Source organism: Oncorhynchus tshawytscha, linkage group LG16 (genome assembly GCF_018296145.1).
Source record: "Oncorhynchus tshawytscha isolate Ot180627B linkage group LG16, Otsh_v2.0, whole genome shotgun sequence".
Taxonomy (NCBI): domain Eukaryota; kingdom Metazoa; phylum Chordata; class Actinopteri; order Salmoniformes; family Salmonidae; genus Oncorhynchus; species Oncorhynchus tshawytscha.
Window position 1 is genome coordinate 45,110,335 of NC_056444.1, and position 23,293 is coordinate 45,133,627.

Genomic DNA, 23,293 nt, shown 5'->3' on the forward strand with positions numbered 1-23,293 from the left:
TATGTGTAACAACATAGTCCACATTTTTTTATGGTGATATGGGTAGGCCTTTATACTACAGATGAACTTTGGAGACAAATATGGGCCTATTCGTGGTTCAGTTAGACCATGAAGACAAATCTTTTTAAATTAAACTATCACAGAGGGTTTTTTGAGCCATACTGTATGATCACAATGCCAGAAGGGAAATAAAATACCCAGACGATAGTGTCAGTTCCTCTGTGTTGATAAAGATGACCCTTCTTTTACCTCCTGTGTGCGTTTAAAGCCTGTGATATGCCACCACTACTAGATAGGGGTGTGTGTGAGACTTTCTTAATTTCCTGTTTCCTCGCATCATGTCCACGTCCACCCGCTTTGTTCACTGCAGTCTCAAAGCAAGCGGTGACCAAAATCGCACCCTGTCAGATTCAGCCAGACACGGTCGTGGACGTTCTGCCACCCTCCTCCTGTACTCCCGCAAAACTAGAATAGTCCCAGTAAGCAACATTATGTTAAAAAGATTTATAAAATACATATTTTCCAGTCGGTGAAATTAGTATATTTTATTTTCTGAATGAAAGGTGAAAATACATATTTCCCTCATGTTTAAAGTATGTCTTTATCCGGAAATCAGGTTTCTTTTCGGTTAAGAATTAAAGTTGAAAATACGTAATTTATAGATGTCTATGTTTTGACCAAATCAAGGCTGTTTCAGACTGGACCAAATCTGAACCAAACATAGATGTCTATGATTGTTTCAGATTTGGTCCAACAGCACCAAGATGCACTGGGAATGGACAAGCAAAATGTTTTACGCCCCTGCCTTTGACAAAGTGGGCACTGCTTATCTCCGGGCGGCATCAGCGCTCACCTATAAAGCCCATATGACTGCCACTGGTTTAGATACATTTTTTTGTTTTTTAGGGAAGAATTATGTTTTGTTGGAGGTGCGTCTTGGTCAACTAAGCTCGGAAAATGCCGCCTTTGCCAATCTGCCGCCATAAGCGGCCGCCTAATCCTGCCTAATGGGTGAGCTGGCCTGCATTCAGCTCCCACACTTCCTGTTTGTGGGGACCTGTTCTTCTGAGTGGTTCTCTCTCAGTCCTATGATTAATGGACCTAGCTGTGTTTGAATACTTACTATATATTACTTGCTCCTTCCTCGTTCTCAATCTTGGTTTCCGCCCACAGTGAGGCAATAACGTTTGTGTTTGTTAATTGAGCCGTATGTTTTGGCAAATGTAATTGCCATTGAGTTAACCACCAACAAAACTGCTCCCTCGTTTTAGGTCAAGCTGGTTGGTAGTAATGCTGATTAATAACCTTGGTTTCCTCTTTCCACAGGTACGACACGTCCCCCTCGAGACGGTGAGGTCCCTGGGGTTGATTACAACTTTATGTCCATAGAGGACTTCCTAAATCTTGAGCAGTGTGGAACACTACTGGAAATAGGAACGTATGAAGGTGAGGATGGTGATGTTGGTTATGTTGGTGGTGGTGGTGATGATGGTAGACTGTAGGAGTGGAGAATAGGATCTTTCACCATTTCACCAGATTCTCCTCACCTAGATTAGTACAGTGCACCACAGTGATAAGTCTTCTGTCCTGACAGAAACTACAATCCACCTGTGTGTTGTGTGTGTGGGTTGTGTGTGTAACAGCGTTAATCTGCTTGGTGCCTGTACCACTGTGTGTTTGACACCTTTCTCTCTGCCCCGCAGACAATGTCAAATGCCTGTCCACAGGAGCCTATTGCCTTCCAAATACAAATATATACAAAGCAGACCTACGTACAGTGTGTCAGTGACATGACATGCAGTGGCATTGAGATAAGAGTTGCATTCTCATATCCAAAATTGTCACTTTCCCAGAGAATTGTGGATAGACTTTTTAAAGATACTTTTAGGATATACAGCTTCAGCTGTAGATAATGACGTACAATTTGTGTTTTGTTATGAACATGTGTTGCTATCTCTTGGATTGCAATGTGGGAAATTTATCTTAGTAACAGATCTGGCACTGACCAATGTAAGCCAGTCATTTGAATGTATACTTTAACGAGGTAAAGATTCTCTTCCCTTCTGAGCCGGTCCATTGTATTATCTGTGTATGCTCCCTGCTCCCAGACAATACAGCTCTCCCCTCTCAGTCTGTAACACCATTGGCTAGCGGGAAAAGCCTGCTTTTCCAGCAGCTGCTTATTCCCACCATTTCAGGATGCATTGTGCTCTTGCATTGTCTCTTTTTCCAATGCGTAAGATTTAGAGATTTTATAGATCTCCTTCCTGCTATCTCTGTCCTCTGTCTCTCTTTCCCTTCCTTTTTTCTCTCTGGATCTTTTTCTTGCCACCCTCTTTATCTCTGTTCCTCTCCCTCCCCTCCCTCTCTCTTCCTCCCTCCCTCTCTCTCAGGCATGCTAATGTCCCTCTTGTTGCCTAGGTAACTATTATGGGACCCCCAAGCCGCCGAGGCAGCCCGTGGTTGGGACAGTGATTTTCAGTGATGCTGTGCTCCTCAACGGCCCCCCAGGCTCCCAGCAGTCAACTCCCAAGCACACCAAGTCCTACAATGACATGCAAAACGCCCGAGTAGTGCCTGCTGACTACGAGGATGACGACCAGGCCACGGAAATGAACAACAGTTTTACAGGTGAGTCATTGTACATTGCAGTCAGACTGTTAGATACAGACGAACACTACCAAACCAGGCTCGTGTTCACTGTGGTGTGTGTGTGTTCGTGCATGTGTGTTTGTATGTGTGCTAGTATGTCTACACGTGTGAAAGAGCATGTGAGAGAGTGAGCCTGTGTTTGTGCTTTCTTCTGCTCTGTATTGCTGGGTGTCTGGAGGTTGCATCATGTCTTTGTGATGCTGATTTCTCTTTGTGAGAGTCTTAACACTGCCATCTGCCTGCGAGGAGGGGAGAAACACAGTACAAGCAGAATTCATAGGGCCTCGATCTCCTCTGTCACTCTTTCTCTCTCCCTCACATCTTTTTCTCTCTCTGTTCTACTCCTTCTTCTCTCTTCCACTCATTTTTCTCTCTCCCTCTTCTTTTTCTCTCTATTCTACTCATTCTTCTCTCTTCCACTCATTTGTGTCTTCGTCTAATGCACTAATCTATCTGTTAATAGAGTGTTAATATTTCCCACCTATTTAAGGTGATGAGTATATCACTTTGTGTTCTTTTTTAGGCCTAATTTCTGATGTCTAAGTTTGAAATATTGCCTATCAGAACCTGTGTTAATGTGTTTGCCCAGAAAGAAAGCTAGCTGATGGGCACGGATGAGTGTTTTTCTCTCTGTCCGTCTCCCTCTCTTTGAAGTCTTTTCCATCCTGGAGAGTGTGTGAGACATTCAGTCAGTTCCTAGACGGAGGGGCTTTTTCCTAGTCGGGTGGGCGGACGGTATGAATCTATGACCCTCTCTGTGTGTCCTGCCATCCTGGCAGAGTGGTGAATTAGCGTTTGATCACCCCTGAACGGCTCACGGATGTGAGGGAGGAACGAGGGAGGCCTGGAGGGAAGGGGGGAACTAGGAGTTGGGGTTTAGAGAAATGGAAGCTGACCGCTTTTGCATTATAGTCATTGGGCCCCATTCCTTTTGGACCAACAGCCAGGGGTTACCAGAAGGAGGGCGATAGGGAGAGAGAGAAAGAAGATAAAGAGGGAAGGATGTTTTGTGGTCATGATCAGGTCATGCATTGATATAATGCATACAGTCGTCTTAGCATAAAGTAAGTGTCTTATCATTCCACCCGTAGATTCACACATTCCGATTGCTGCATGAAACCTAAATCTCCCCTCTCTGTTTTTTTCTTGTTGTGCTCCTTATATACCCAGGATCCTTAGTGCGTAGTCTCTTCCCCTCTCCCTTGTTGTGCACAGGTAACTCTAGCGACCAGGACGAGAGCCGCGGCGGTGTACTTCGGCCATATCCCGCGCGCGAGAATGCTCCGTCCTATGGTCTGAACAACGTGGCCGCCTCCACCTCGGACAACGGGCAGCAGACACATGCCCAACCCCAGGCCTCTCCTGAAGACCCCCTGGGACCCCTGCCAGACAACTGGGAGATGGCCTACACAGAGAATGGAGAAGTCTACTTCATAGAGTATTTATAATATATCTTATACCATATACCCCACCCACCCTTAACCTATACAGAAAGTGTACTTTACAAAGTATATATTATATACCCTATACACGTGATCCTACAACCCACAATAGCTTGCATCATAGTGTACATTTTCACCCAATACCCTATGTACAGTAACTACCCTTAGCTTGTACCAAGAACAGAGAGGTCTACTTCATAGACTAAATACCCAAACAGAACTCTATACTGTATACTCCCTATACTATGTATACTACTATACTATACAAGCCTCTCGTTCCTGTTTCCCAGTACTCTCCCTCCTCCTCTCCCCCAGACAGGCCTGTCATTGCTCAGTTCTCTCTAGGCCGTTAATCCTCCATAGACTGATCTCCTTAGAGATCACAGGCAGGTCAGATCACCTGACCACTTCCATGCAGCCCTGCCCTCTGTCCTCAGACCAACACACAGAGCTGGGGCTCCCTGCCTGACTAGCTGGGAGAGGATAAGGAAATGGCTGGGTGCATTCATCACCTGCATGTTGGTCTGCTTTTATTATTGGACTGGCAAAGTCAAGAGAATTGAAAGGAGAACTTGTGTGGTGATGTTGAGGCACCAGCCACCTATTCTATACAACACGTCAGCACTGACAGGTCTCCTTCCAACCCTCTTCTTTGTGTTTCTCAATGGGGGAGAAGTCTGTTTTATTGTAGAATTGATCTCTCTTTGATTTCACTTGCTTGTTTTAGCGACAAGCCGATAGACATTAACCCCTCACATCCATGTGCTGATGAGATCATTGGGCTTTTGTTGCTTTTTGTGCTTATCACCTTGACTTCAGAGCCAGTCTTTAACAGCTCTGTGTATGTGTTGTTTCCTCAGCCACAACACAAAGACCACATCGTGGATCGACCCCCGGTGTCTTGAGAAACCTCTGAAACCTCTGGAAGAGTGTGAGGATGATGGTAAGCCAGGCCTGTGTGTGTGTGTGTGTGTGTGTGTGTGTGTGTGTGTGTGTGTGTGTGTGTGTGTGTGTGTGTGTGTGTGTGAGCTGTGTTTCACTCATTTCTGTGCTGTATTGTTTACCACCTAATCTTGCACCTTGTTGATGCAATCAGTAGATGGTGCTACTGAACTCTTAGTCACATATATAAATATGATTAAGTGTTTTTCTATAGATAGAAATAGTAATGGTGTCTTTTTGTAGGCACTACAACTCCGTCGTGGCTCTTTGGACAAAGCTTATGGGTCCATAACATTTAACCGTGGACGTATGGAGAAAATGCCCTCTTTTTTCCTTTTTGTTGGCACTACTGTTGACTCCCCCGAATGGGGATTTGTGCTCTCTGATTGGCTCAAAGTCAAGTTGTTGGCCACTGACAAGCATTACGATTCTATAAGTAGAAAGAGCAGGTTCGTTGCTGCCGGGTCGGCACGCAGCAGGTACCACTTTTGTTCTAGCAAGTATTGACATAATTAAATCACAATAGATTTGTTTCCATAATCAGCTGCCTGTGTTAGCTGCAAAGTTAGTGCACTGTCCTTAGCTAGCTAGCTATGTTGCGCTGGCTAGTGAATATGCTAACATAATCTAGCTAGCTAAACATATGGCTATGGGCTGGAACTGGCATTATGGGATTAAGGAGAGTGAATTAAATTGTTTCTACGTCATCTTGCTAGTTAGTTATCTAGCTGTGGCCATCTGGCTAGTGTCAACAAGGGCTTTCTACAAAAAAATGTACATTAGCACAGCTAGCTAGCTAGCTAACATTGGAGTCTAGACCATAAACTAAGCAACACAGACAAACAACGCTACTGCCACCTCCTGGTTTGGAGTATTTTAACAAGGCTGAGTGGTTGACAACTTAAAGGTATTTGCTGTGTGAACACAAAATAGACTGACTGCCGACACTCTGTTCAGAGATGCTAAGTACTGTTGGCAGGCAAAAGTTTGACAATCCTACCGGTGTGTCTGGCTGAACAAACCAGAGGTAACTCATTTGTGTTTTTTAGGTCCCAACCCCTTTCTGAGGGGTAGTGAGATTTGGGTTGGACCTGTACAATTGGCCAATAAAGTGATTTGAATCTCTAAAGTGGCAGGCAGTTTTCACTGGTCCTGTCATTACTTTGAGATTGGCTTTCCATCTAAGGAATTGTCTAATAGCTTGTTTAAAGATTTGTTTGTTACTCCACTGTTAAATTGTAGTTAAACAAATACCTATGTAAGAATGTGACATACATTTTGTTTAAGAACAAACAAGTAATGATAAGATGTCGGCGTGTGAATCTTGAGAACACAGGAACAATATCAGAAATTGCACCACCATGTGGCTATTTTGCTGTCATCTATCATATCTTAGTTTCAATATGTCACTGATATGATGGATTATGGCACATCAATTTTTTTGTAAATACTCATTTGTGACTTAAAGATATCTATTTCTCTACCTACTTGTCTTTCTCTGTAATATTACTTTACTCCGTCTCTTTATTTCCCTTTCTTCCTCATTCCATCCCTTTCTTCCTCATCCCATCCCTTTCTTCCTCATTCCTCCCCTTTCTTTGTCATACCATCCCTTTCTTCCTCATTCCATCCCTTTCTTCCTCATTCCATCCCTTTCTTTGTCATTCCATCCCTTTCTTCCTCATTCCATCCCTTTCTTCCTCATTCCTCCCCTTTCTTCCTCATTCCATCCCTTTCTTCCTCATTCCTCCCCTTTCTTTGTCATTCCATCCCTTTCTTCCTCATTCCATCCCTTTCTTTGTCATTCCATCCCTTTCTTCCTCATTCCATCCCTTTCTTCCTCATTCCTCCCCTTTCTTTGTCATTCCATCCCTTTCTTCCTCATTCCATCCCTTTCTTCCTCATTCCATCCCTTTCTTCCTCATTCCATCCCTTTCTTTGTCATTCCATCCCTTTCTTCGTCATTCCATCTCATCACCTTGGAGAAGAAGGGGTACATACTGAGGAACCAGACAATGAACTAGGTATGCACCTTTATTTGCTCTCTCTCTCTTTCTCTCTCTCTCTCTCTCTCTCTCTCTCTCTCTCTCTCTCTCTCGTTGTTTATGTCATTGCGTTTGCTATTGGCTGTCAAAATCTGTCCTTGTGTATACTAGAATCATTTTAGATTTTCACAATCATCTTAGATTTTAGCTCAAATGTGATGTACTGCTTGCTTTGAACTACTGAGTGAGTGACAGGAGGGATTTCCGTTAACGCAACAGAACACATTAGGAATGTGTTTGGTTGGACAACTCAGGTTCATCTATGTACTTTGAGCAGCTCCACAGACTGGAAAATAGCACTGCTGATTCACAGGCCACTTTGTAGACTATTTGGCAGAAACAGACATGCTCTTGAAAGGGAATGAAATCTCTGACTCTTTCAGGGCTCTGAGTCGGGCCTATGGGCTCCTATTATTTCTGGTACATCAGAAGCAGGCAGTCTGATTATCGATTGTGAAATCCAGCCCGCTCCAAAAGTGTTTATGGGAGTTGGCAGCAGCCCACGCTAACACACGGCGCTAATGTCTTTGTACGAAATCAAATACAGTGTTGAGGAAAATGAGATGCTATCACTTTAATAGGAGTGTGTTAGTTTAAAGAGACTTACAGCAATTTGTTTTACTTTTACTGTTGAAAAGCGATATCCCAAGTATCAATACAGTAAAGTACACACACTAAAAGGTAAAACAATATGTTTTTTAGACTGTAAACTTCAAGGAGTTGGTCTGATGGGGATTTGTGATGTTATTGGCCTCACTATTGCTCTAGGAACAATAGAGGATCAATAGGGAACAAAAGAGGAACGCCCCCTTCTTGTGCCGTGTCATGAGGATACCTGGGCTGGCTGGACAACCTATTGAGATGTGCCTTTTGTGAAGTAAAACAGATGATAACTGAGCTAAAAAGGAGACTGGAGTAGGCCCTCTCAGTCAAACCTGCGTGAGGCATGCAGTTGTGTACATCTATCAACTGTTTGTAGCAGTTGACTCCATGTATAGAAAACAACCTGGTTCTGTCCTAAAGACAAACATAAAAACGACCCATCTGGAGCCATTGTGAGTGGGCTAGACCTGAACGTATGAATAGTCCATCGAGGAGGAGGCAGCAGTCAATCTCTGCAGTCTGTAATTTAGTTCAGAGACTCCCCTGACAGCTGGCTGTGTATATAGCCTGTGTGTGCCTTGCTCAACGAGGTAGAGCGAGTCGTTTGACTCCATTATTACATGCCTGCACCATGGCCCACCGATGATACAGAGAAAAATGAAAAAGTATGAATAATAAAGCAAAAGTCAGGTCAGGTAAACATACAGTATATTCACCTGAGAGACCTTGAATAAGAAAAACAGGACAGCGTCACCCTCGGAAGAACCTCCTGAACGAGAACGCTACCCCTTATAAATACTCATCTGACCACTGAGCTCATTTGAGAATCATCACACCACCATACTCTATTCTGACCACTCTTACAACACCAGCATCTGTAGTGAATGTATCATTACAGTGATGTAACATGGCTGCTCCTACTGTTTCAGAGCTGCCTGCAGGATGGGAGAAGATAGATGACCCAGTGTATGGGGTGTACTACGTAGAGTAAGTTGAACACCTCACTGACACCTAACGGTTCATAGCTAGCTCTTTTCACATTCCTCATTTATCCCACAATAATGAATAAGACTGAATCAATTGGATTGATTGTTATGCGCCAGCATATTCATATAGTTTTCTGTAAACTGCGTCATTTCAGCTGGACTAGCGTTTTCCTCTCTCCGATTTGACCACACATTCTGACTTTCTGACCACACATTCTGGCTGTCAGACCTGTTATAAATTCAATGTTTTATAACGGGTTTGAATCTATGTAGATTTAACTGAAACTGGACTCCATTTTGTGTCCAGTGTGTTTTATGCGGTTATCACTGAGGTGGAGGGATTTAAGAGGCTGTGAGCCAGAGGATGTCAAACACTGTGTACGGCCATTTATCATGGTGACAATGAATCTCTTTCTTTCTCTCTCTGTCTCGCTCTCTCTCTTCTCCCCCCTCTCTCCAGTCACATCAACAGGAAGACCCAGTATGAGAACCCCATAGTGGAGGCTAGGCGCAGGATGCAGCTGGAGCAGCAGCAGCCGCAGCCTCCTGAAGGTGAGCGGTACATTCGAGGTTCGTTTCCTGCCCTGGCAAGGCACCATTTCTTTCTTTCTTCATGTCTCTCTGTCTCGTCTTGTCTGTGTCTCGTCACGTCTTGTCCCATGTCTTGTCCTGCAGGGTTGGGGTCTATTCCATTTGAATTCAATCATTCCAGGAAGTGAATTGAAATCCCAGTTCATATTGAAAAGTTGCCATTAAAAATGTGTGTCACATTTCCGTTCCTCAGAATTGGAATTTCAATGAATTATCCTGTATTTGACGTGGAACTGACCCCATCCCTGTTGTCCTGTCCAGTCTGTGTTTGGGTACTTATTAGTTTGTTTAAAGATCATTAAAGCATCATTATCATCTTTTCAAGGCATGTACTGTAGCATTTGCTTATTTGTCTTCAGAGGCTTGGAGCTGTCGATGCTGCCATCTACTGTATGTGCAAACTGCTGCTGATATCATGCTTATCTCTAACCCTAACTGCTTCTGATATCATGCTTAGCCCTAACTGCTGCTGATATCATGCTTAACCCTAACTACTGCTGATATCATGCTTAACCCTAACTGCTACTGATATCATGCTTAACCCTAACTGCTGCTGATATCATGCTTAACCCTAACTGCTGCTGATATCATGCTTATCCCTAACCTAACTGCTGCTGATATCATGCTTAACCCTAACTGCTGCTGATATCATGCTTAACCCTAACTGCTGCTGATATCATGCTTAACCCTAACAAATGCTGATATCATGCTTAACCCTAACAAATGCTGATATCCTGCTTAACCCTAACAAATGCTGATATCCTGCTTATTCCTAACCCAAAAAGCTAGTTATATCATGCTTAACCCTAACTGCTGCTTATATCATGCTTATTCCTAACCCAAACAGCTAGTTATATCATGCTTAACCCTAACCCTAACTGCTGCTGATATCATGCTTGCTAAGTGTTGGGACCACTGAGACACAATGTTATGATGAAACGGCATGTAATGTTAAAACATCTTACAAATACATGTCTCTCTCATTGTATAATTTACTAGGTTAGAAAAAACGTCTACTTGCCAGTTATTGTGAATAATTTGTTAGTCTGTCAATGATTTTGGGTGTATATTGTATATGTACTAACTGTGTAGAGCAAGTTTGAGTGAGAAAATGCATGAATGTGAGCTTATGTGTGTGTGTGTGTGTACCTATGTTTGTAATTGTATGTATCGTGGGTGTGCGTGTGCGTGTGTGTGTGTGTGTGTGTGTGTGTGTGTGTGTGTGTGTGTGTGATTTCACAGTCCCTCTGTGCCTCTCTCTCTGTACAGAGTGGATAGAGGAGCACTCCTCAGCTGGTGCTCCCCTGGCCAACTATGCCAATAACCACCTAGAGACGTACCGCGACCCGCAGGTCCCGCCCCCGCTGCCCCCTGCTCCGGGAGGGGCCAAACGTGAGTGGGTTTACACCTAAAGGATTCTACCTGGAACCAAAAAGGGTTCTTTAAAGAGTTTTCTTATGGGGACAGCCGAAGAGCCTTTTTAGGTTCTAGATATCACCTTTTTTTCTAAGAGTGTAGCAATGAGTAAGTGGAGCAGACACGGTGCGCTCGTGCTGTAAGGGGACATGGGCTGCTCTGATAGACAGACTTGATCATCTCTCCATCAGTAGATGATGAGACACATTTGATAGAAGTACCGAAAGTAACAGTTCTAGTATCGAAAAAGTAACAAAGTTTCAGTATACCGTGTGTAGTGGAAATTTCCTGTATTTACCAAATCATGAGAGCAAACCACACACAAGTCAGAGTTATCATAAAGTCCATCTTTAATTATATGAGCTCCATCACAACCCTGTGACTCTCAGATCAATTCAGTGTCTATAAATGAATTCTCTGAGAGTCCTTACACATTGCAACTGATATCCTTTATAGCAAAGACACACATAGCCAGACAGCATTGGCTATAAATTATCATTCAGCTTTGTCTCCTAAACTATGTTCTTATCTCGCTCTCAGGACCATAAAACAAAACCTCATCAACAGGCATATATCAAATACATCCCTCCTGGACAAGATCACAGAGACACAGTGACTGGCACACAGACATTGTGGAGCCAAGAGATAATTGGTTCCCCCTCAATCATCCCTTAAAATGGTTTAAAATATATGTTTACATATGAAAACAAGCTTGACCTCTCCCCTCTCTGCGGCCCAAGTAACTGAAACCTGACAGAGAACAGATAACTGCAACCAGCCAACAGTATTATCCAAAAATAGACATTCTAATGACATATCTCACATAAGCATGCAATAAAATAAATAAAACATATTATTTATAAATGTTACCTAAATAATTCTGATTCCGCCACGACACGTGCAACACACACGTTCAATACCAGGATCTTGTCTACTACGGACATCTGACTAGCAATCATACAGTATATACCCTTAATGTACAGTTCCAGTGCCCACACATGCATGACCAGTGACAGACCAGGCGACCCTCATGATCAAGGGTTACCATATAATGTCATTAACCTGTCTATCAGCCCACACGTTCTTTAACCATAATGAAAGCTCTATGTATTTCAACTAGCTATGACTCATTCGTTATTGATGGATCACTAGGAAATGTATATTAGCATTCTCTCCTGGCAACCATTTTACTGTTTTCACTGATTAATGAAATGGTGATCATTTTAATAAATACAGTATATGGATGCTAAGGTTGGTGGATAGACAGACAGACATACAGTGCCTTCAGAAAGTGTTCAAACCCCTTGAGGCTGTAACACAACAAAATGTGGAATAAGTCAAGGCGTATAAATGTTTTCTGAAGGCATAGGTAGACAAATAATGTGAAGTAATACATGACTAACTGACCCATACAGGCAGACAGTCAGACAGAGATATGTAGATATGTTCCAGATAATGTTCCTTTCCCTGTGTTCTATAGGAGGGAAGCCATTCTTCACACGGAACCCAGCAGAGCTGAAGGGAACTTTCATCAACACCAAACTGAAGAAGAGCCGCCGCGGATTCGGCTTCACCGTAGTTGGGGGCGATGAGCCGGATGAGTTCCTGCAGATCAAGAGTTTAGTCCTGGATGGTCCTGCTGCTGTGGATGGGAAGATGGAGACAGGTGCAGTACACCGCTTCAGCCCACCGAGGGCACTGTTTTGCACCATTTATATAGGAAGCATTTGCCCCATTCCTATGGTGGTTGAAGTGATTGTGTAAGCTAAGAGTTAAACATATAGGGGCCGTACAGTATGTCACGTTACTTGCACCCTACATAGTACATTAATTGTATTACTTACTGTGATACTAATGTGCTTGTAATCCTGTTACTGTGTTACTAACTGTCCTCTCCGTCTCCCTCCCTCCCCCCCTGTAGGTGACGTGATAGTGAGTGTGAACGACACCATCGTTCTGGGCTACACCCACGCCCAGGTGGTGAAGATTTTCCAGTCCATCCCGATCGGCTCCATGGTGGACCTGGCCCTGTGCCGTGGCTACCCCCTGCCATTTGACCCTGACGACCCCAACACCAGCCTGGTGACCTCCGTGGCCATCCTGGACAAGGAGCCCATCATCGTCAATGGCCAGGAGAGCTACGACTCTCCGTCCAGCCACGGCAGTCAGACCGGAGGGCCTGTTAACGGGATGAGGGAGCCGCGGGCCCACAGTCCCTCGGCAGAGGTGGTGTCCAACGGCTCTCACGGCTACTCCTCCAGCGACGTGGTCACCCTGGCATCATCCATCGCTGGGCAGCCAGAGCTGATCACAGTGCACATGGAGAAAGGCGATAAGGGCTTTGGGTTCACCATTGCTGACAGCCTGACGGGAGGGGGTCAGAGGGTGAAGCAGATCGTGGATTACCCCCGCTGCAGGGGCCTGAAGGAGTCAGACATTCTGATGGAGGTGAACAAGAGGAATGTCCAGAACATGAGCCACAATCAGGTGGTGGACCTGCTCAGCAAGTGTCCCAGAGGGAGCGAGGTCACCATGCTGGTGCAGAGAGGTACGTAGTCCACTGATCATGGTCAGGAGGGAGGCAAAGGAGTAAAGGGATGGAGGGATGGGATCAAGATGTGTCTGGTCATGCTGATATGTCAACCGCCCAGAAGGGAGCGGGAAGGATGGCGGTGTGTCACCAGAAAAGGCATAGTGTCTGGCTAGCAGCATGAATAGCTAAGATGAAGGGAAAGAGTGAGTAAGTGGGTGAATGAAGGAGGGAGTGGGTGTAACTTTGAGAAGGAGTGAGAGCTGAAGAGAGTAGGTGATCAGATGAGTGAGAGCAGGATTGGGTGGTAGAGTGGAGAGCAGGGGCAGGATGGACGAAGAGACAGAGAAGAAGAGAAGATGAGAGCGTTAGGTCAGGGACTCTTATCTGTCTTGAATATGGATGGGAAGTGACTCCGCTGAGACAGCGCTAGTCTCCGTGTGTTCTGTCAGGTCAATCTGTGAAATAGGCCCTCCTGCCTTTCTCTCTCTCGTCTTTTTCTATCTATTTCAATTATTATTTTTCACTGGTCTCTAGCTCTCAAACTTTTTTTTATCTCACTGTCTTTCCTATATTCTTTCTCACTTTATATCTCTCTTACACAATCTTTCTCACCATCTCTCTGTCTGTCTTCATCTCTGGCTCTGTGTTTGCGTTGCTTAGAGTATTATTGGGTGTGTTAACGGTGAGAGGGCTCAGCCAAAGACGCTGTCTTACTCTGATGAAAGTGTCTTGTTTTTCAATTACCATGGGAGAGAGAGAAAGAAAGTGGAAAAGAGATAAAGATTGGAACACAGGGTAAGGTGGGCTGAAAGGAGAGGAAGGGATAGGTAAAGCGATACATAGAAGAGAGAACAGCCATTGATTCTGATTAGAGGAATAAGTGAATGGGAGGCCGAGCTAGTCGAGGCCATTAGCAGCAGAAGAGCTGTTTTCACACATCATTAATGTCTATGATTGACCTTCCTCTGTCACTACAACCCAGACCATCTTTCCACACATGAATAACCACTGGAGATTAAACATAATAGGCCTGCTCAAAAACGTTGGTAGAGGAATGAAGTTGAACCTATAGGTGCATCTATACAGTCCTGGCCAAAAGTTTTGAGAATGACACAAATATTAATTTTCACAAAGTTTGCTGCTTCAGTGTCTTTAGATATTTTGTCAGATGTCACTATGGAATACTGAAGTATAATTACAAGCATTTCATACGTGTCAAAGGCTTTTATTGACAATTACATGAAGGTGATGCAAAGAGTCAATATTTGCAGTGTTGACCCTTCTTTTTCAAGAAGCCTGGCATGTACCTGGCATGCTGTCAATTAACTTCTGGGCCACATCCTGATTGATGGAGCCCAATCTTGCATAATCAATGCTTGGAGTTTGTCAGAATTTATGGGTTTTTGTTTGTCCACCCGCCTCTTGAGGATTGACCACAAGTTCTCAATGGGATTAAGGCCTGGGGAGTTTCCTGGCCATGGACCCAAAATATCGATATTTGTTCCCCGCCACTTAGTTATCACTTTTTCCTTATGGCAAGGTGCTCCATCATGCTGGAAACGGCATTGTTCGTCACCAAACTGTTTCTGGATGGTTGGGAGAAGTTGCTCTCGGGGATGTGTTTGGTATCATTCTTTATTCATGGCTGTGTTCTTAGGCAAAATTGTGAGTGAGCCCACTCCCTTGGCTGAGAAGCAACCCCACACATGAATGGTCTCAGGATGCTTTACTGTTGGCATGACACAGGACTGATGGTAGCGCTCACCTTGTCTTTTCTGGACAAGCTTTTTTCCGGATGCCCCAAACAATCGGAAAGGGGATTCATCAGAGAAAATGACTTTACCCCAGTCCTCAGCAGTCCAATCACTGTACATTTTGCAGAATATCAGTCTGTCCCTGATGTTTTTCCTGGAGAGATGTTGCTTCTTTGCTGCCCTTCTTGACACCAGGCGATCCTCCAGAAGTCTTCGCCTCACTGTGTGTGCAGATGCACTCACACCTGCCTGCTGCCATTCCTGAGCAAGCTCTGTACTGGTGGTGCCCCGATCCCCAGCTGAAACAACTTTAGGAGATGGTCCTGGCGCTTGCTGGACTTTCTTGGACGCCCTGAAGCCTTCTTCACAACAATTGAACCGCTCTCCTTGAAGTTCTTGAAGCTCTGATAAATGGTTAATTTAGGTAAAATCTTACTGGCAGCAATATCCTTGCTTGTGAAGCCCTTTTTGTGCAAAGCAATGATGACGGCACGTGTTTCCTTGCAGGTAACCATGATTGACAGAGGAAGAACAATGATTCCAAGCACCACCCTCCTTTTGAAAATTCCAGTCTGTTATTTGAACTCAATCAGCATTACAGAGTGATCTCCAGCCTTGTCCTCGTCAAAACTCACACCTGTGTTAACGAGAGAGTTACTGACACGATGTCAGCTGGTCCTTTTGTGGCAGGGCTGAAATGCAGTGAAAATGTTTTTGGGGGATTCAGTTAATTTGCATGGCAAAGAGGGACTTTGCAATTAATTGCAATTCATCTGATCACTCTTCACAACATTCTGGAGTATATGCAAATTGTCATCATATTACAAACTGAGGCAGCAGAATTGTGAAAATTAATATTTGTGTCATTCTCAAAACCTTTGGCCACCACTGTACACTAAAACCTTACTCAACAGCATTCTTACCCTACCGTGTTAAAATAATTTGCCAAGTTTTTTGTGAGGCTAGAGCAAGAGACAAACTGTTAATGACAACCACCACCCATACAGTTTGTAAAAAGACACTTATGTGGGTTAAGCCCCCATAGTTGGTGTAATTGCTAACCCTGCCCTAGATCCCTACTAGCTGAGGGTGGGGATATGCAGGCAGCATCCATTATGATTTCTAATGAGTTGACCTTGTGTGCCTGGGCTGAAATGACAGTGCTGTATTGTGTTAAATGTCCGCATCATTATTGGCCTCTCCCTTAGCATAGAAGGCAGGTGACCATTACACTAGACCCATGTCAGGTCCTGGGTCAGATTCCTGCTGATGAGATACTGAGAAACTGTGGGCTTGTGTTAACTTTGTTATGGAGGATTGGATTGTCTTTGAGGCTGTGAGCAGGTCAGCAGAGCAGCAGATTGATGTTGTCGGTGAGGAGGGAGCTGCAGCTGTCTGGCTGGCTGTCAGAGGAGGAGGATGCGGTGACCTTTCTGGTGATTAGGAGCCATAATGCCTCATAAACCACAACAAACAACACATTTAGAGGATCAGAGGGGGGGGAAGGAGGAGGACAGGCTAGTCAGGAAAGAGAATAAGAGGGAGGAGTCAAAGATGGGGAATGTACAAGGTGTATGTGTTTTAGAGAGGAGAGTGAGGAGAAGGCGGATAAGGAGACGAGAGAAAGGGCGGAGGAGGAGACTCAACAGGGCTCAATGGCAGGGTCCAAAATTTGGCTTGTTTACTCAGGGTTCAAGACTAACTTTTTCCACTGGTGGCACTGATGCTTCCAACTTTTTCACTTGATTGCACCAGCACATTAATTGGTCACACAATGTGTCAGAACCCAGCTAATAATGACTAGACATATTTAAAATTAGCAAGGCTTTGCTGGGCTTGACATTCAGGTAAATTTGCCAGTGGCACACTGGGACATTGCCAACTGAAAGATACTGGCCTGAATAAAAAGAATACTGGACTGGGAAAGTGAATTATGTTATCTTTAATTTGCGGGCTGAGCAAGTACCCTATAACAACCTACCCTTCATACACAAATAATTACATTTGAACTTGACAATACCATCTTTACATTGATTGTTTGGAGGAAAATGTTTTACTTTTGCACAATCAATAAAAAAGTGTTATTGTTAGCAATTTTGAACAGTCACTAAAGTTGTAAAAGTTGTATAAAATCAGTTTTATCTTTTGGTAAAACAATTCCCGGTTTCTGAGTTTTCCTAATTTGTTTAGGTTTTCACTATCAAAATCGCACTTTATTTTCTAAGGGGAAAAAATTGGATGTTTTAAGTCCACAACAATGCTTAAACAACATCAGGAGACCACTTTTGTTTTCGGGGAACAGTAAAAATTGGAGGTTGTAGTTGCCCTTTAACTCAATTGCACACCTAGCAAGAGACCATTGTGTTTGGGTAGCAGTGTTTTTGTACTGTACAATTTACAGTGTAGGCTACATGTTGTAGCAGAGTTTGCAAAACAATGCCCCGTGATACAAATCATCATGATATCATTCTGCCACGTAGGCCTACTTTTTAGTCAACATTTAATTGGGACGTTTTTTTGGAGAAAGCCTTAGAAAACAGCAAATGATGACTGAGTTTGGCCTCCTGAGTGGCACAGCAGCCTAATACACTGCATTGTCAGGAGTCCGCTAACCTGGAGTCCAATCAATGAGACGAGATTGGAGAGGTTGGCTAGAGCTGCCTTGCCCTATAAAAAACACTCACAATTTGAGTTTGCTATTCACAAGAAGCATTACCTTATGTGAATCATGCCTCGAACAAAAGAGATCTCAGAAGACCTAAGATTAAGAATTGTTAACTTGCATATAACTGGAAAGGGTTACAAAATGATCTCTAAATGCCTTGATGTTCATCAGTCCATGGTAAGACAAATTGTCTATAAATGGAGAAAGTTCAGCACTGTTGCTACTCTCCCTAGGAGTGCCGTTCTGCAAAGATGGCTGCAAGACCACAGCGCAGAATGCTCAATGAACTAAAGAAAAATCCTAGAGTGTCAGCTGAAGACTTATAGAAATCTCTGGAACATGCTAACATCTCTGTTGATAAGTCTACTATACGTAAAACACTAAACAAGAATGATGTTCATGGGAGGACACCACGGAAGAAGCCACTGCTGTCCAAAAAAACATTGCTGCACATCTGAAGTTTGCAAAAGTGAACCTGGATGTTCCACAGCGCTACTGGCAAAATATTCTGTGGACAGATGAAACTACAGTTGAGTTGTTTGGAAGGAACACACAGCACTATGTGTGGAGAAAAAAAGGCACAGCACAACAACATCAAAACCTCATCCCAACTGTAAAGTTCCGTGGAGGGAGCATCATGGTTTGGGCTGCTTTGCTGCCTCAGAGCCTGGACAGTTTGCTATCATCGACGGAAAAATGAATTCCCAAGTTTTTATCAAGACATTTTGCAGGAGAATGTTAGGCTATCTGTCCGCCAATTGAAGCTCAATTGGGTGATGCAACAGGACAACGACCCAAAACACAGAAGTAAATCAACAACAGAATGGCTTCAACGGAAGAAAATACACCTTCTGGAGTGGCCCAGGCCGAGTCCTGACCCTCAACTTGATTGAGATGCTGTGGCATGACCTCAAGAGAGCATTTCACACCGGACATCCCAAGACTATTGCTGAACTGAAAAAGTTTTATAAAGTGGAATGGTCCATTCCTCCTGACCGTTGTACGGGTCTGATCCGTAACTACAGAAAATGTTTGGTTGAGGTTCTATTTGCCAAAGGAGGGTCAACCAGTTATTAAATCAAAGGGTTAGCATACACACACTTTTTCCACCCTGCACTGTGAATGTTTACATGGTGTTCAGTAAGACATGTTTTTATATTTTTTTGTGTATTTTCTGTTGTTGTGTATTGTTAGTTTAAGCAAACGGTTCATCTATTGTTTTGACCTAGATGAAGATCAGATCTAATTTTATGACCAATTTATGCTGGAATCCAGGTTTTCCCAAAGGGTTCACATACTTTTTCTTGCTACTGTATATATTGTGGCGTACAGCAGGTCAGCCACCAGGGGGAGACTCGTCAAGGCCTGGTGACAAACGGAGTATACATTACGAGGCGATGGCTCCATCTGCTGGACGTGTCAGGTCTCGGCGGGCTCTCCGCCCAGGACTAATTGGGGCTGATTGGGGAGTTGGTGAGTAATCAAGGGCTGATTTCTCACCTGCTCTACAAGCCCCATAAAGCTGCCAGAAGGGCAGCACACAGGTGAGGACTGGGGGATGAAAGGTGACTTCCATGTGGTTGGAGACGGTGCCCGAGCTAAGACGAGGGAGTTTGAGTTTGTGTGCCCGACAGGATACAGCAAGACCCATAGCCCAGAAGACGGTATCCCGGAGAGGGTCTCATGGGGGAGACCTATCCTTTTCTTTTGATTTATTATTTAATTAACACCCTTGAAACCGAGCTAATCATACTCTGTCCATGTCTGATCTGTGTAAACGTCTTGACCCAACCTCCTGGTCTGCCACAAGTGGTGGAGAATGCTAGCAATCTGATGATGTGGTCAGATCAGGGTTGACGTTTACTCAGCATCAGCATGGACGAGTTGATAGCTCGTCCGGACCCAACAAGCACAACAGGCGGTTCAGGAACGAACGCTGGAGGTACAGCAATTACAAAACGTCTGCCTTGTTGAGGAAATCAGGAAACTGCAAGGAGGAGCGTCTCCTGATTCATATCCCAACCAGTTTTTACTCAAACTGACGGAAGACGATGACGTCGAGACCTACCTCTGTACGTTTGAACGGACAGCTCTACGGGAAGGATGGCCAAGGCCGAAGTGGGCCAGTCTGCTGGCACCGTTCCTCTCGGGGAATGCCCAAAAGGCGCATTGAGACCTGAACGACGAACAGGCGGCTATTTACGACGGACTCAGACGGGAGATACTCAGCCGCTACAGGTACAGCCTGGCCCATCGAGCTCAACTGTTCCTTGACTGGAGGTTCGTAGCCGACGCCTTCCCCCGAACACAGATCAGCGACCTACTGTGCGTCACCAGGGCATGGCTCCTAACCGACGTGTCCACCCTCTCCGTCCTCGACAAAGTGGTCCTGGATCGTTTCTTACAAGCGCCACCCTACGACATGAAGAGGGCAGCGAGTCTATGCGCGCCCCAAACCTTGGAGGGCCTCCTGGAAGAAGTGACGACGCATCATAACACGCAGGCCCTGCTGAGTGAGAGGACAGCCCCGCGGTGTACCCCGAACCAACAGTCGGCAGGGCCAAAGGACCGCAAACCCGTGGAGAAATGGCTGGGGTAAGGCCGACTGTCCCCGAGAACCCCAGGTAGATGGAGACCAAAGGAGGTGTTATGAGTGCGGCGCCCGGGGGCACATTGCCTGGAATTGCCTGGCTCGAGAGGAGTTGATGCCATCAGCGAGCCCCGGCGGCGAGGCAGGTCACGCCATGAGCTATGTCAGCTCCTGTTAGGTGCACTCTAAATCAACTGCAGATCCAGACCTTCGTTTTTCACCCGCAGACGGATGGGCTCATCGAGCGCTTTAGTAAAACGCTCAACCAAATGCCGCAGAAGGTCGTCAAGCAGGATGGGAAGAACTGGGACCAGCTACTGCCCCACCTGATTTTCTCAATCTGAGAAATACCCCAATCCTCCATTGGATTTTCCCCGTTCAAGCTCCACTATGGAGGAGGCCACGCGGCCTACTGGACCTCGCAAAGGAGGTGTGGGAAACCCAACCGACCCCATTATGCAGCGTGGTAGAGCACATGAAGACGATGAGGGAGCGGATGACAGCCATATGGCCCGTTGTGAGGGAACATATGGAGAAGGCCCAACGTGCCCAAGCCCAGGTCTACAATCGGGGAGCCCAGCCCCGAGAATTCCAGGTGGGAGACAGGGTGTTCTTCTTGATCCCCGCGGCCGAAAGTAAGTTCCTGGCAACATGTCACAGACCATATGAGGTGGTCAAGAAGATGGCTGTCAATTATCGCGTACGGCAGCCGGGAAGACGGAAACCTCAACAGATTTACCACGTGCACCTGTTGAAGAAGTGGTATGAGAGGACAGCCTTGGTCGTGTTATGGTCGGGACCCAGGACGCCAACGGGACCAGTGGTGGTCCCGAGCAATGAGGACCTCGACCCGGCCCAGAAGCAATAGCTCAGGGAGCTACACTGCGGTGTTCCGACTGTCCTCTCTGCTACTGCCCAGCAAGCGGTACCGGAGTGCCACGTCTGGGACCAAAAGGCATCTGAACAGCTTCTACCCCCAAGCCTAAAGACTGCTGAACAGTTAGTCTGGGTAGCCTTTTGATTATCTACATTGGCCCCCTTTATTATTTATTTGTTTATTTAATTATCTTAATTGTTTTTGCACTGACTCCCTTGCAATGGCTCTATGTACACTCACTAAACTCTACCCAAACACTCACATATACTACAGTGACACTCCAACACACACACACTATATACAGTTGAAGTCGGAAGTTTACGTACACAGGTTGGAGTCATTAAAACTTGTTTTTCAACCTCTCCACCAATTTCTTGTTAAGACACTATAGTTTTGGCAAGTCGGTTAGGACATCTACTTTGTGCTTGACACAAGTCATTTTTCCAACAACTGTGTACAGACAGATTATTTAACTTCGAGTGCACTGCATCACAATTCCAGTGGGTCAGAAGTTTACATACACTAAGTTGACTGTGCCTTTAAACAGCTTGGAAAATTCCAGAAAATGATGTCATGGGTTTAGTAGCTTCTGATGGGCTAATTGACATCATTTGCGTCAATTGGAGGTGTACTTGTTGATGGATTTCAAGGCCTACCTTCAAACTCAGTATGTCTTTGCTTGACATCATGAGAAAATCTAAAGAAATCAGCCAAAAACATTGGAGACCTCCACAAGTCTGGTCCATCCTTGGGAACAATCTCCAAAAGCCTGACGGTACCACATTCATCTGTACAAACAATAGTATGCAGGTATAAACACCATGGGACCACGCAGCCGTCATACCGCTCAGGAAGAAGACGCGTTCTGTCTCCTAGAGGTGAATGTACCTTCGTGCGAAAAGTGCAAATCAATCCCAGAACAACAGCAAAGGACCTTGTGAAGATGCTGGAGGAAACCGGTACAAATGTATCTATATCCACAGTTAAACGAGTCCCAAGAAAGAAGCCACTGCTCCAAAACCTCCATAAAAATGCCAGACTATGGTTTACAGCTGCACATGGGGACAAAGATAGTACTTTTGGGAGAAATTTCCTCAGAAAAAAATATAACTGTTTGGCCAAAATGACCATCATTATGTTTGGAGGTTAAAAGGGGGAGGCTTGCAAGCCGAAGAACACCGTCCCAACTGTGAATTACAGGGGTGGCAGCATCATGTGTTTTGCTGCAGATGGGACTGGTGCACTTCACAAAATAGATAGCATCATGAGGTAGGAAAATGATGTGGATATATTGAAGCAACCTCTCAAGACATTAGTCAGGAAGTTAAAGCTTGGTTGCAAATGGTTCTTCCAAATGAACAATGACCCCAAGCATACTTCCAAAGTTGTGGCAAAATGGCTTAAGGACAACAAAGTCAAGGTATTGGAGTGGCCGACACAAAGCCCTGACCACAATCCCATAGAAAATGTGTGGGCAGAACTGAAAAAGTGTGTGCAAGCAAGGAGGCCTACAAATCTGACTCAGTTACACCAGCTCTGTCAGGAGGAAAAGGCCAAAATTTACCCAACTTATTGTGGGAAGTTTGTGGAAGGCTAACCGAAACATTTGACCCAAGTTAAACAATTTAAAGCTACCAAATACTGATTGAGTGTATGTTAACTTCTGACCCACTGGTAATATGATGAAATAAATAAATAATTCTCTCCACTATTATTCTGACATTTCATATTATTAAAATAAAGTGGTGATCCTAACTGACCTAAGAAATTGAATTCTTTTGACATGATTTCATGTCAGGAATTGTAAAAAACTGAGTTTGAATGTATTTTGCTAAGGTGTATGTAAAACTTCTGACTTCAACTGTACGTTCATACAGACAAAACACACGCACACTCACACAAATGAATATTCACACCACACTCATGCATAGACACACTTTCACATGTGCTGCTGTTACTCTGTTTATTATATATCCTGATTGCCTAGTCATTTTTACCCCTGCACATTGACTTGGTACTGGTACTGCTTGTGTATAGCCTTTCCTTTTTTATTTAGCAACTATTTTCTTACTTTTTAACTATGCATTGTTGGGAATGGGCTGTAAAGTCTACACATGTTGTATTCGACGCATGTGACCAATACAATGAGATGTTATTTGATCTGTGAGTCATCAATCTGTTCTGAGAGTGAGTGAGA

General features: G+C 44.6%; 1 protein-coding gene across 3 annotated transcripts in view; it reads left to right on the plus strand.

Annotated features, from left to right (window-relative positions):
* Window positions 1-1,330: 1,330 nt before the first annotated feature.
* LOC112215165 (membrane-associated guanylate kinase, WW and PDZ domain-containing protein 1) overlaps window positions 1,331-23,293 on the plus strand; it is a 64,432-nt gene continuing 42,469 nt past the window's right edge. For all 3 annotated transcript variants that reach the window (XM_042299206.1, XM_042299207.1, XM_042299208.1), the window contains exons 1-10: window positions 1,331-1,446; window positions 2,422-2,631; window positions 3,868-4,090; window positions 4,955-5,037; window positions 7,025-7,060; window positions 8,614-8,671; window positions 9,131-9,222; window positions 10,531-10,653; window positions 12,158-12,343; window positions 12,599-13,225. In XM_042299206.1, the coding sequence (XP_042155140.1) occupies window positions 1,380-1,446; window positions 2,422-2,631; window positions 3,868-4,090; window positions 4,955-5,037; window positions 7,025-7,060; window positions 8,614-8,671; window positions 9,131-9,222; window positions 10,531-10,653; window positions 12,158-12,343; window positions 12,599-13,225 (1,705 nt within the window). In that variant the 5' untranslated portion in view covers window positions 1,331-1,379. The remainder of the gene's footprint in view (window positions 1,447-2,421; window positions 2,632-3,867; window positions 4,091-4,954; window positions 5,038-7,024; window positions 7,061-8,613; window positions 8,672-9,130; window positions 9,223-10,530; window positions 10,654-12,157; window positions 12,344-12,598; window positions 13,226-23,293) is intronic.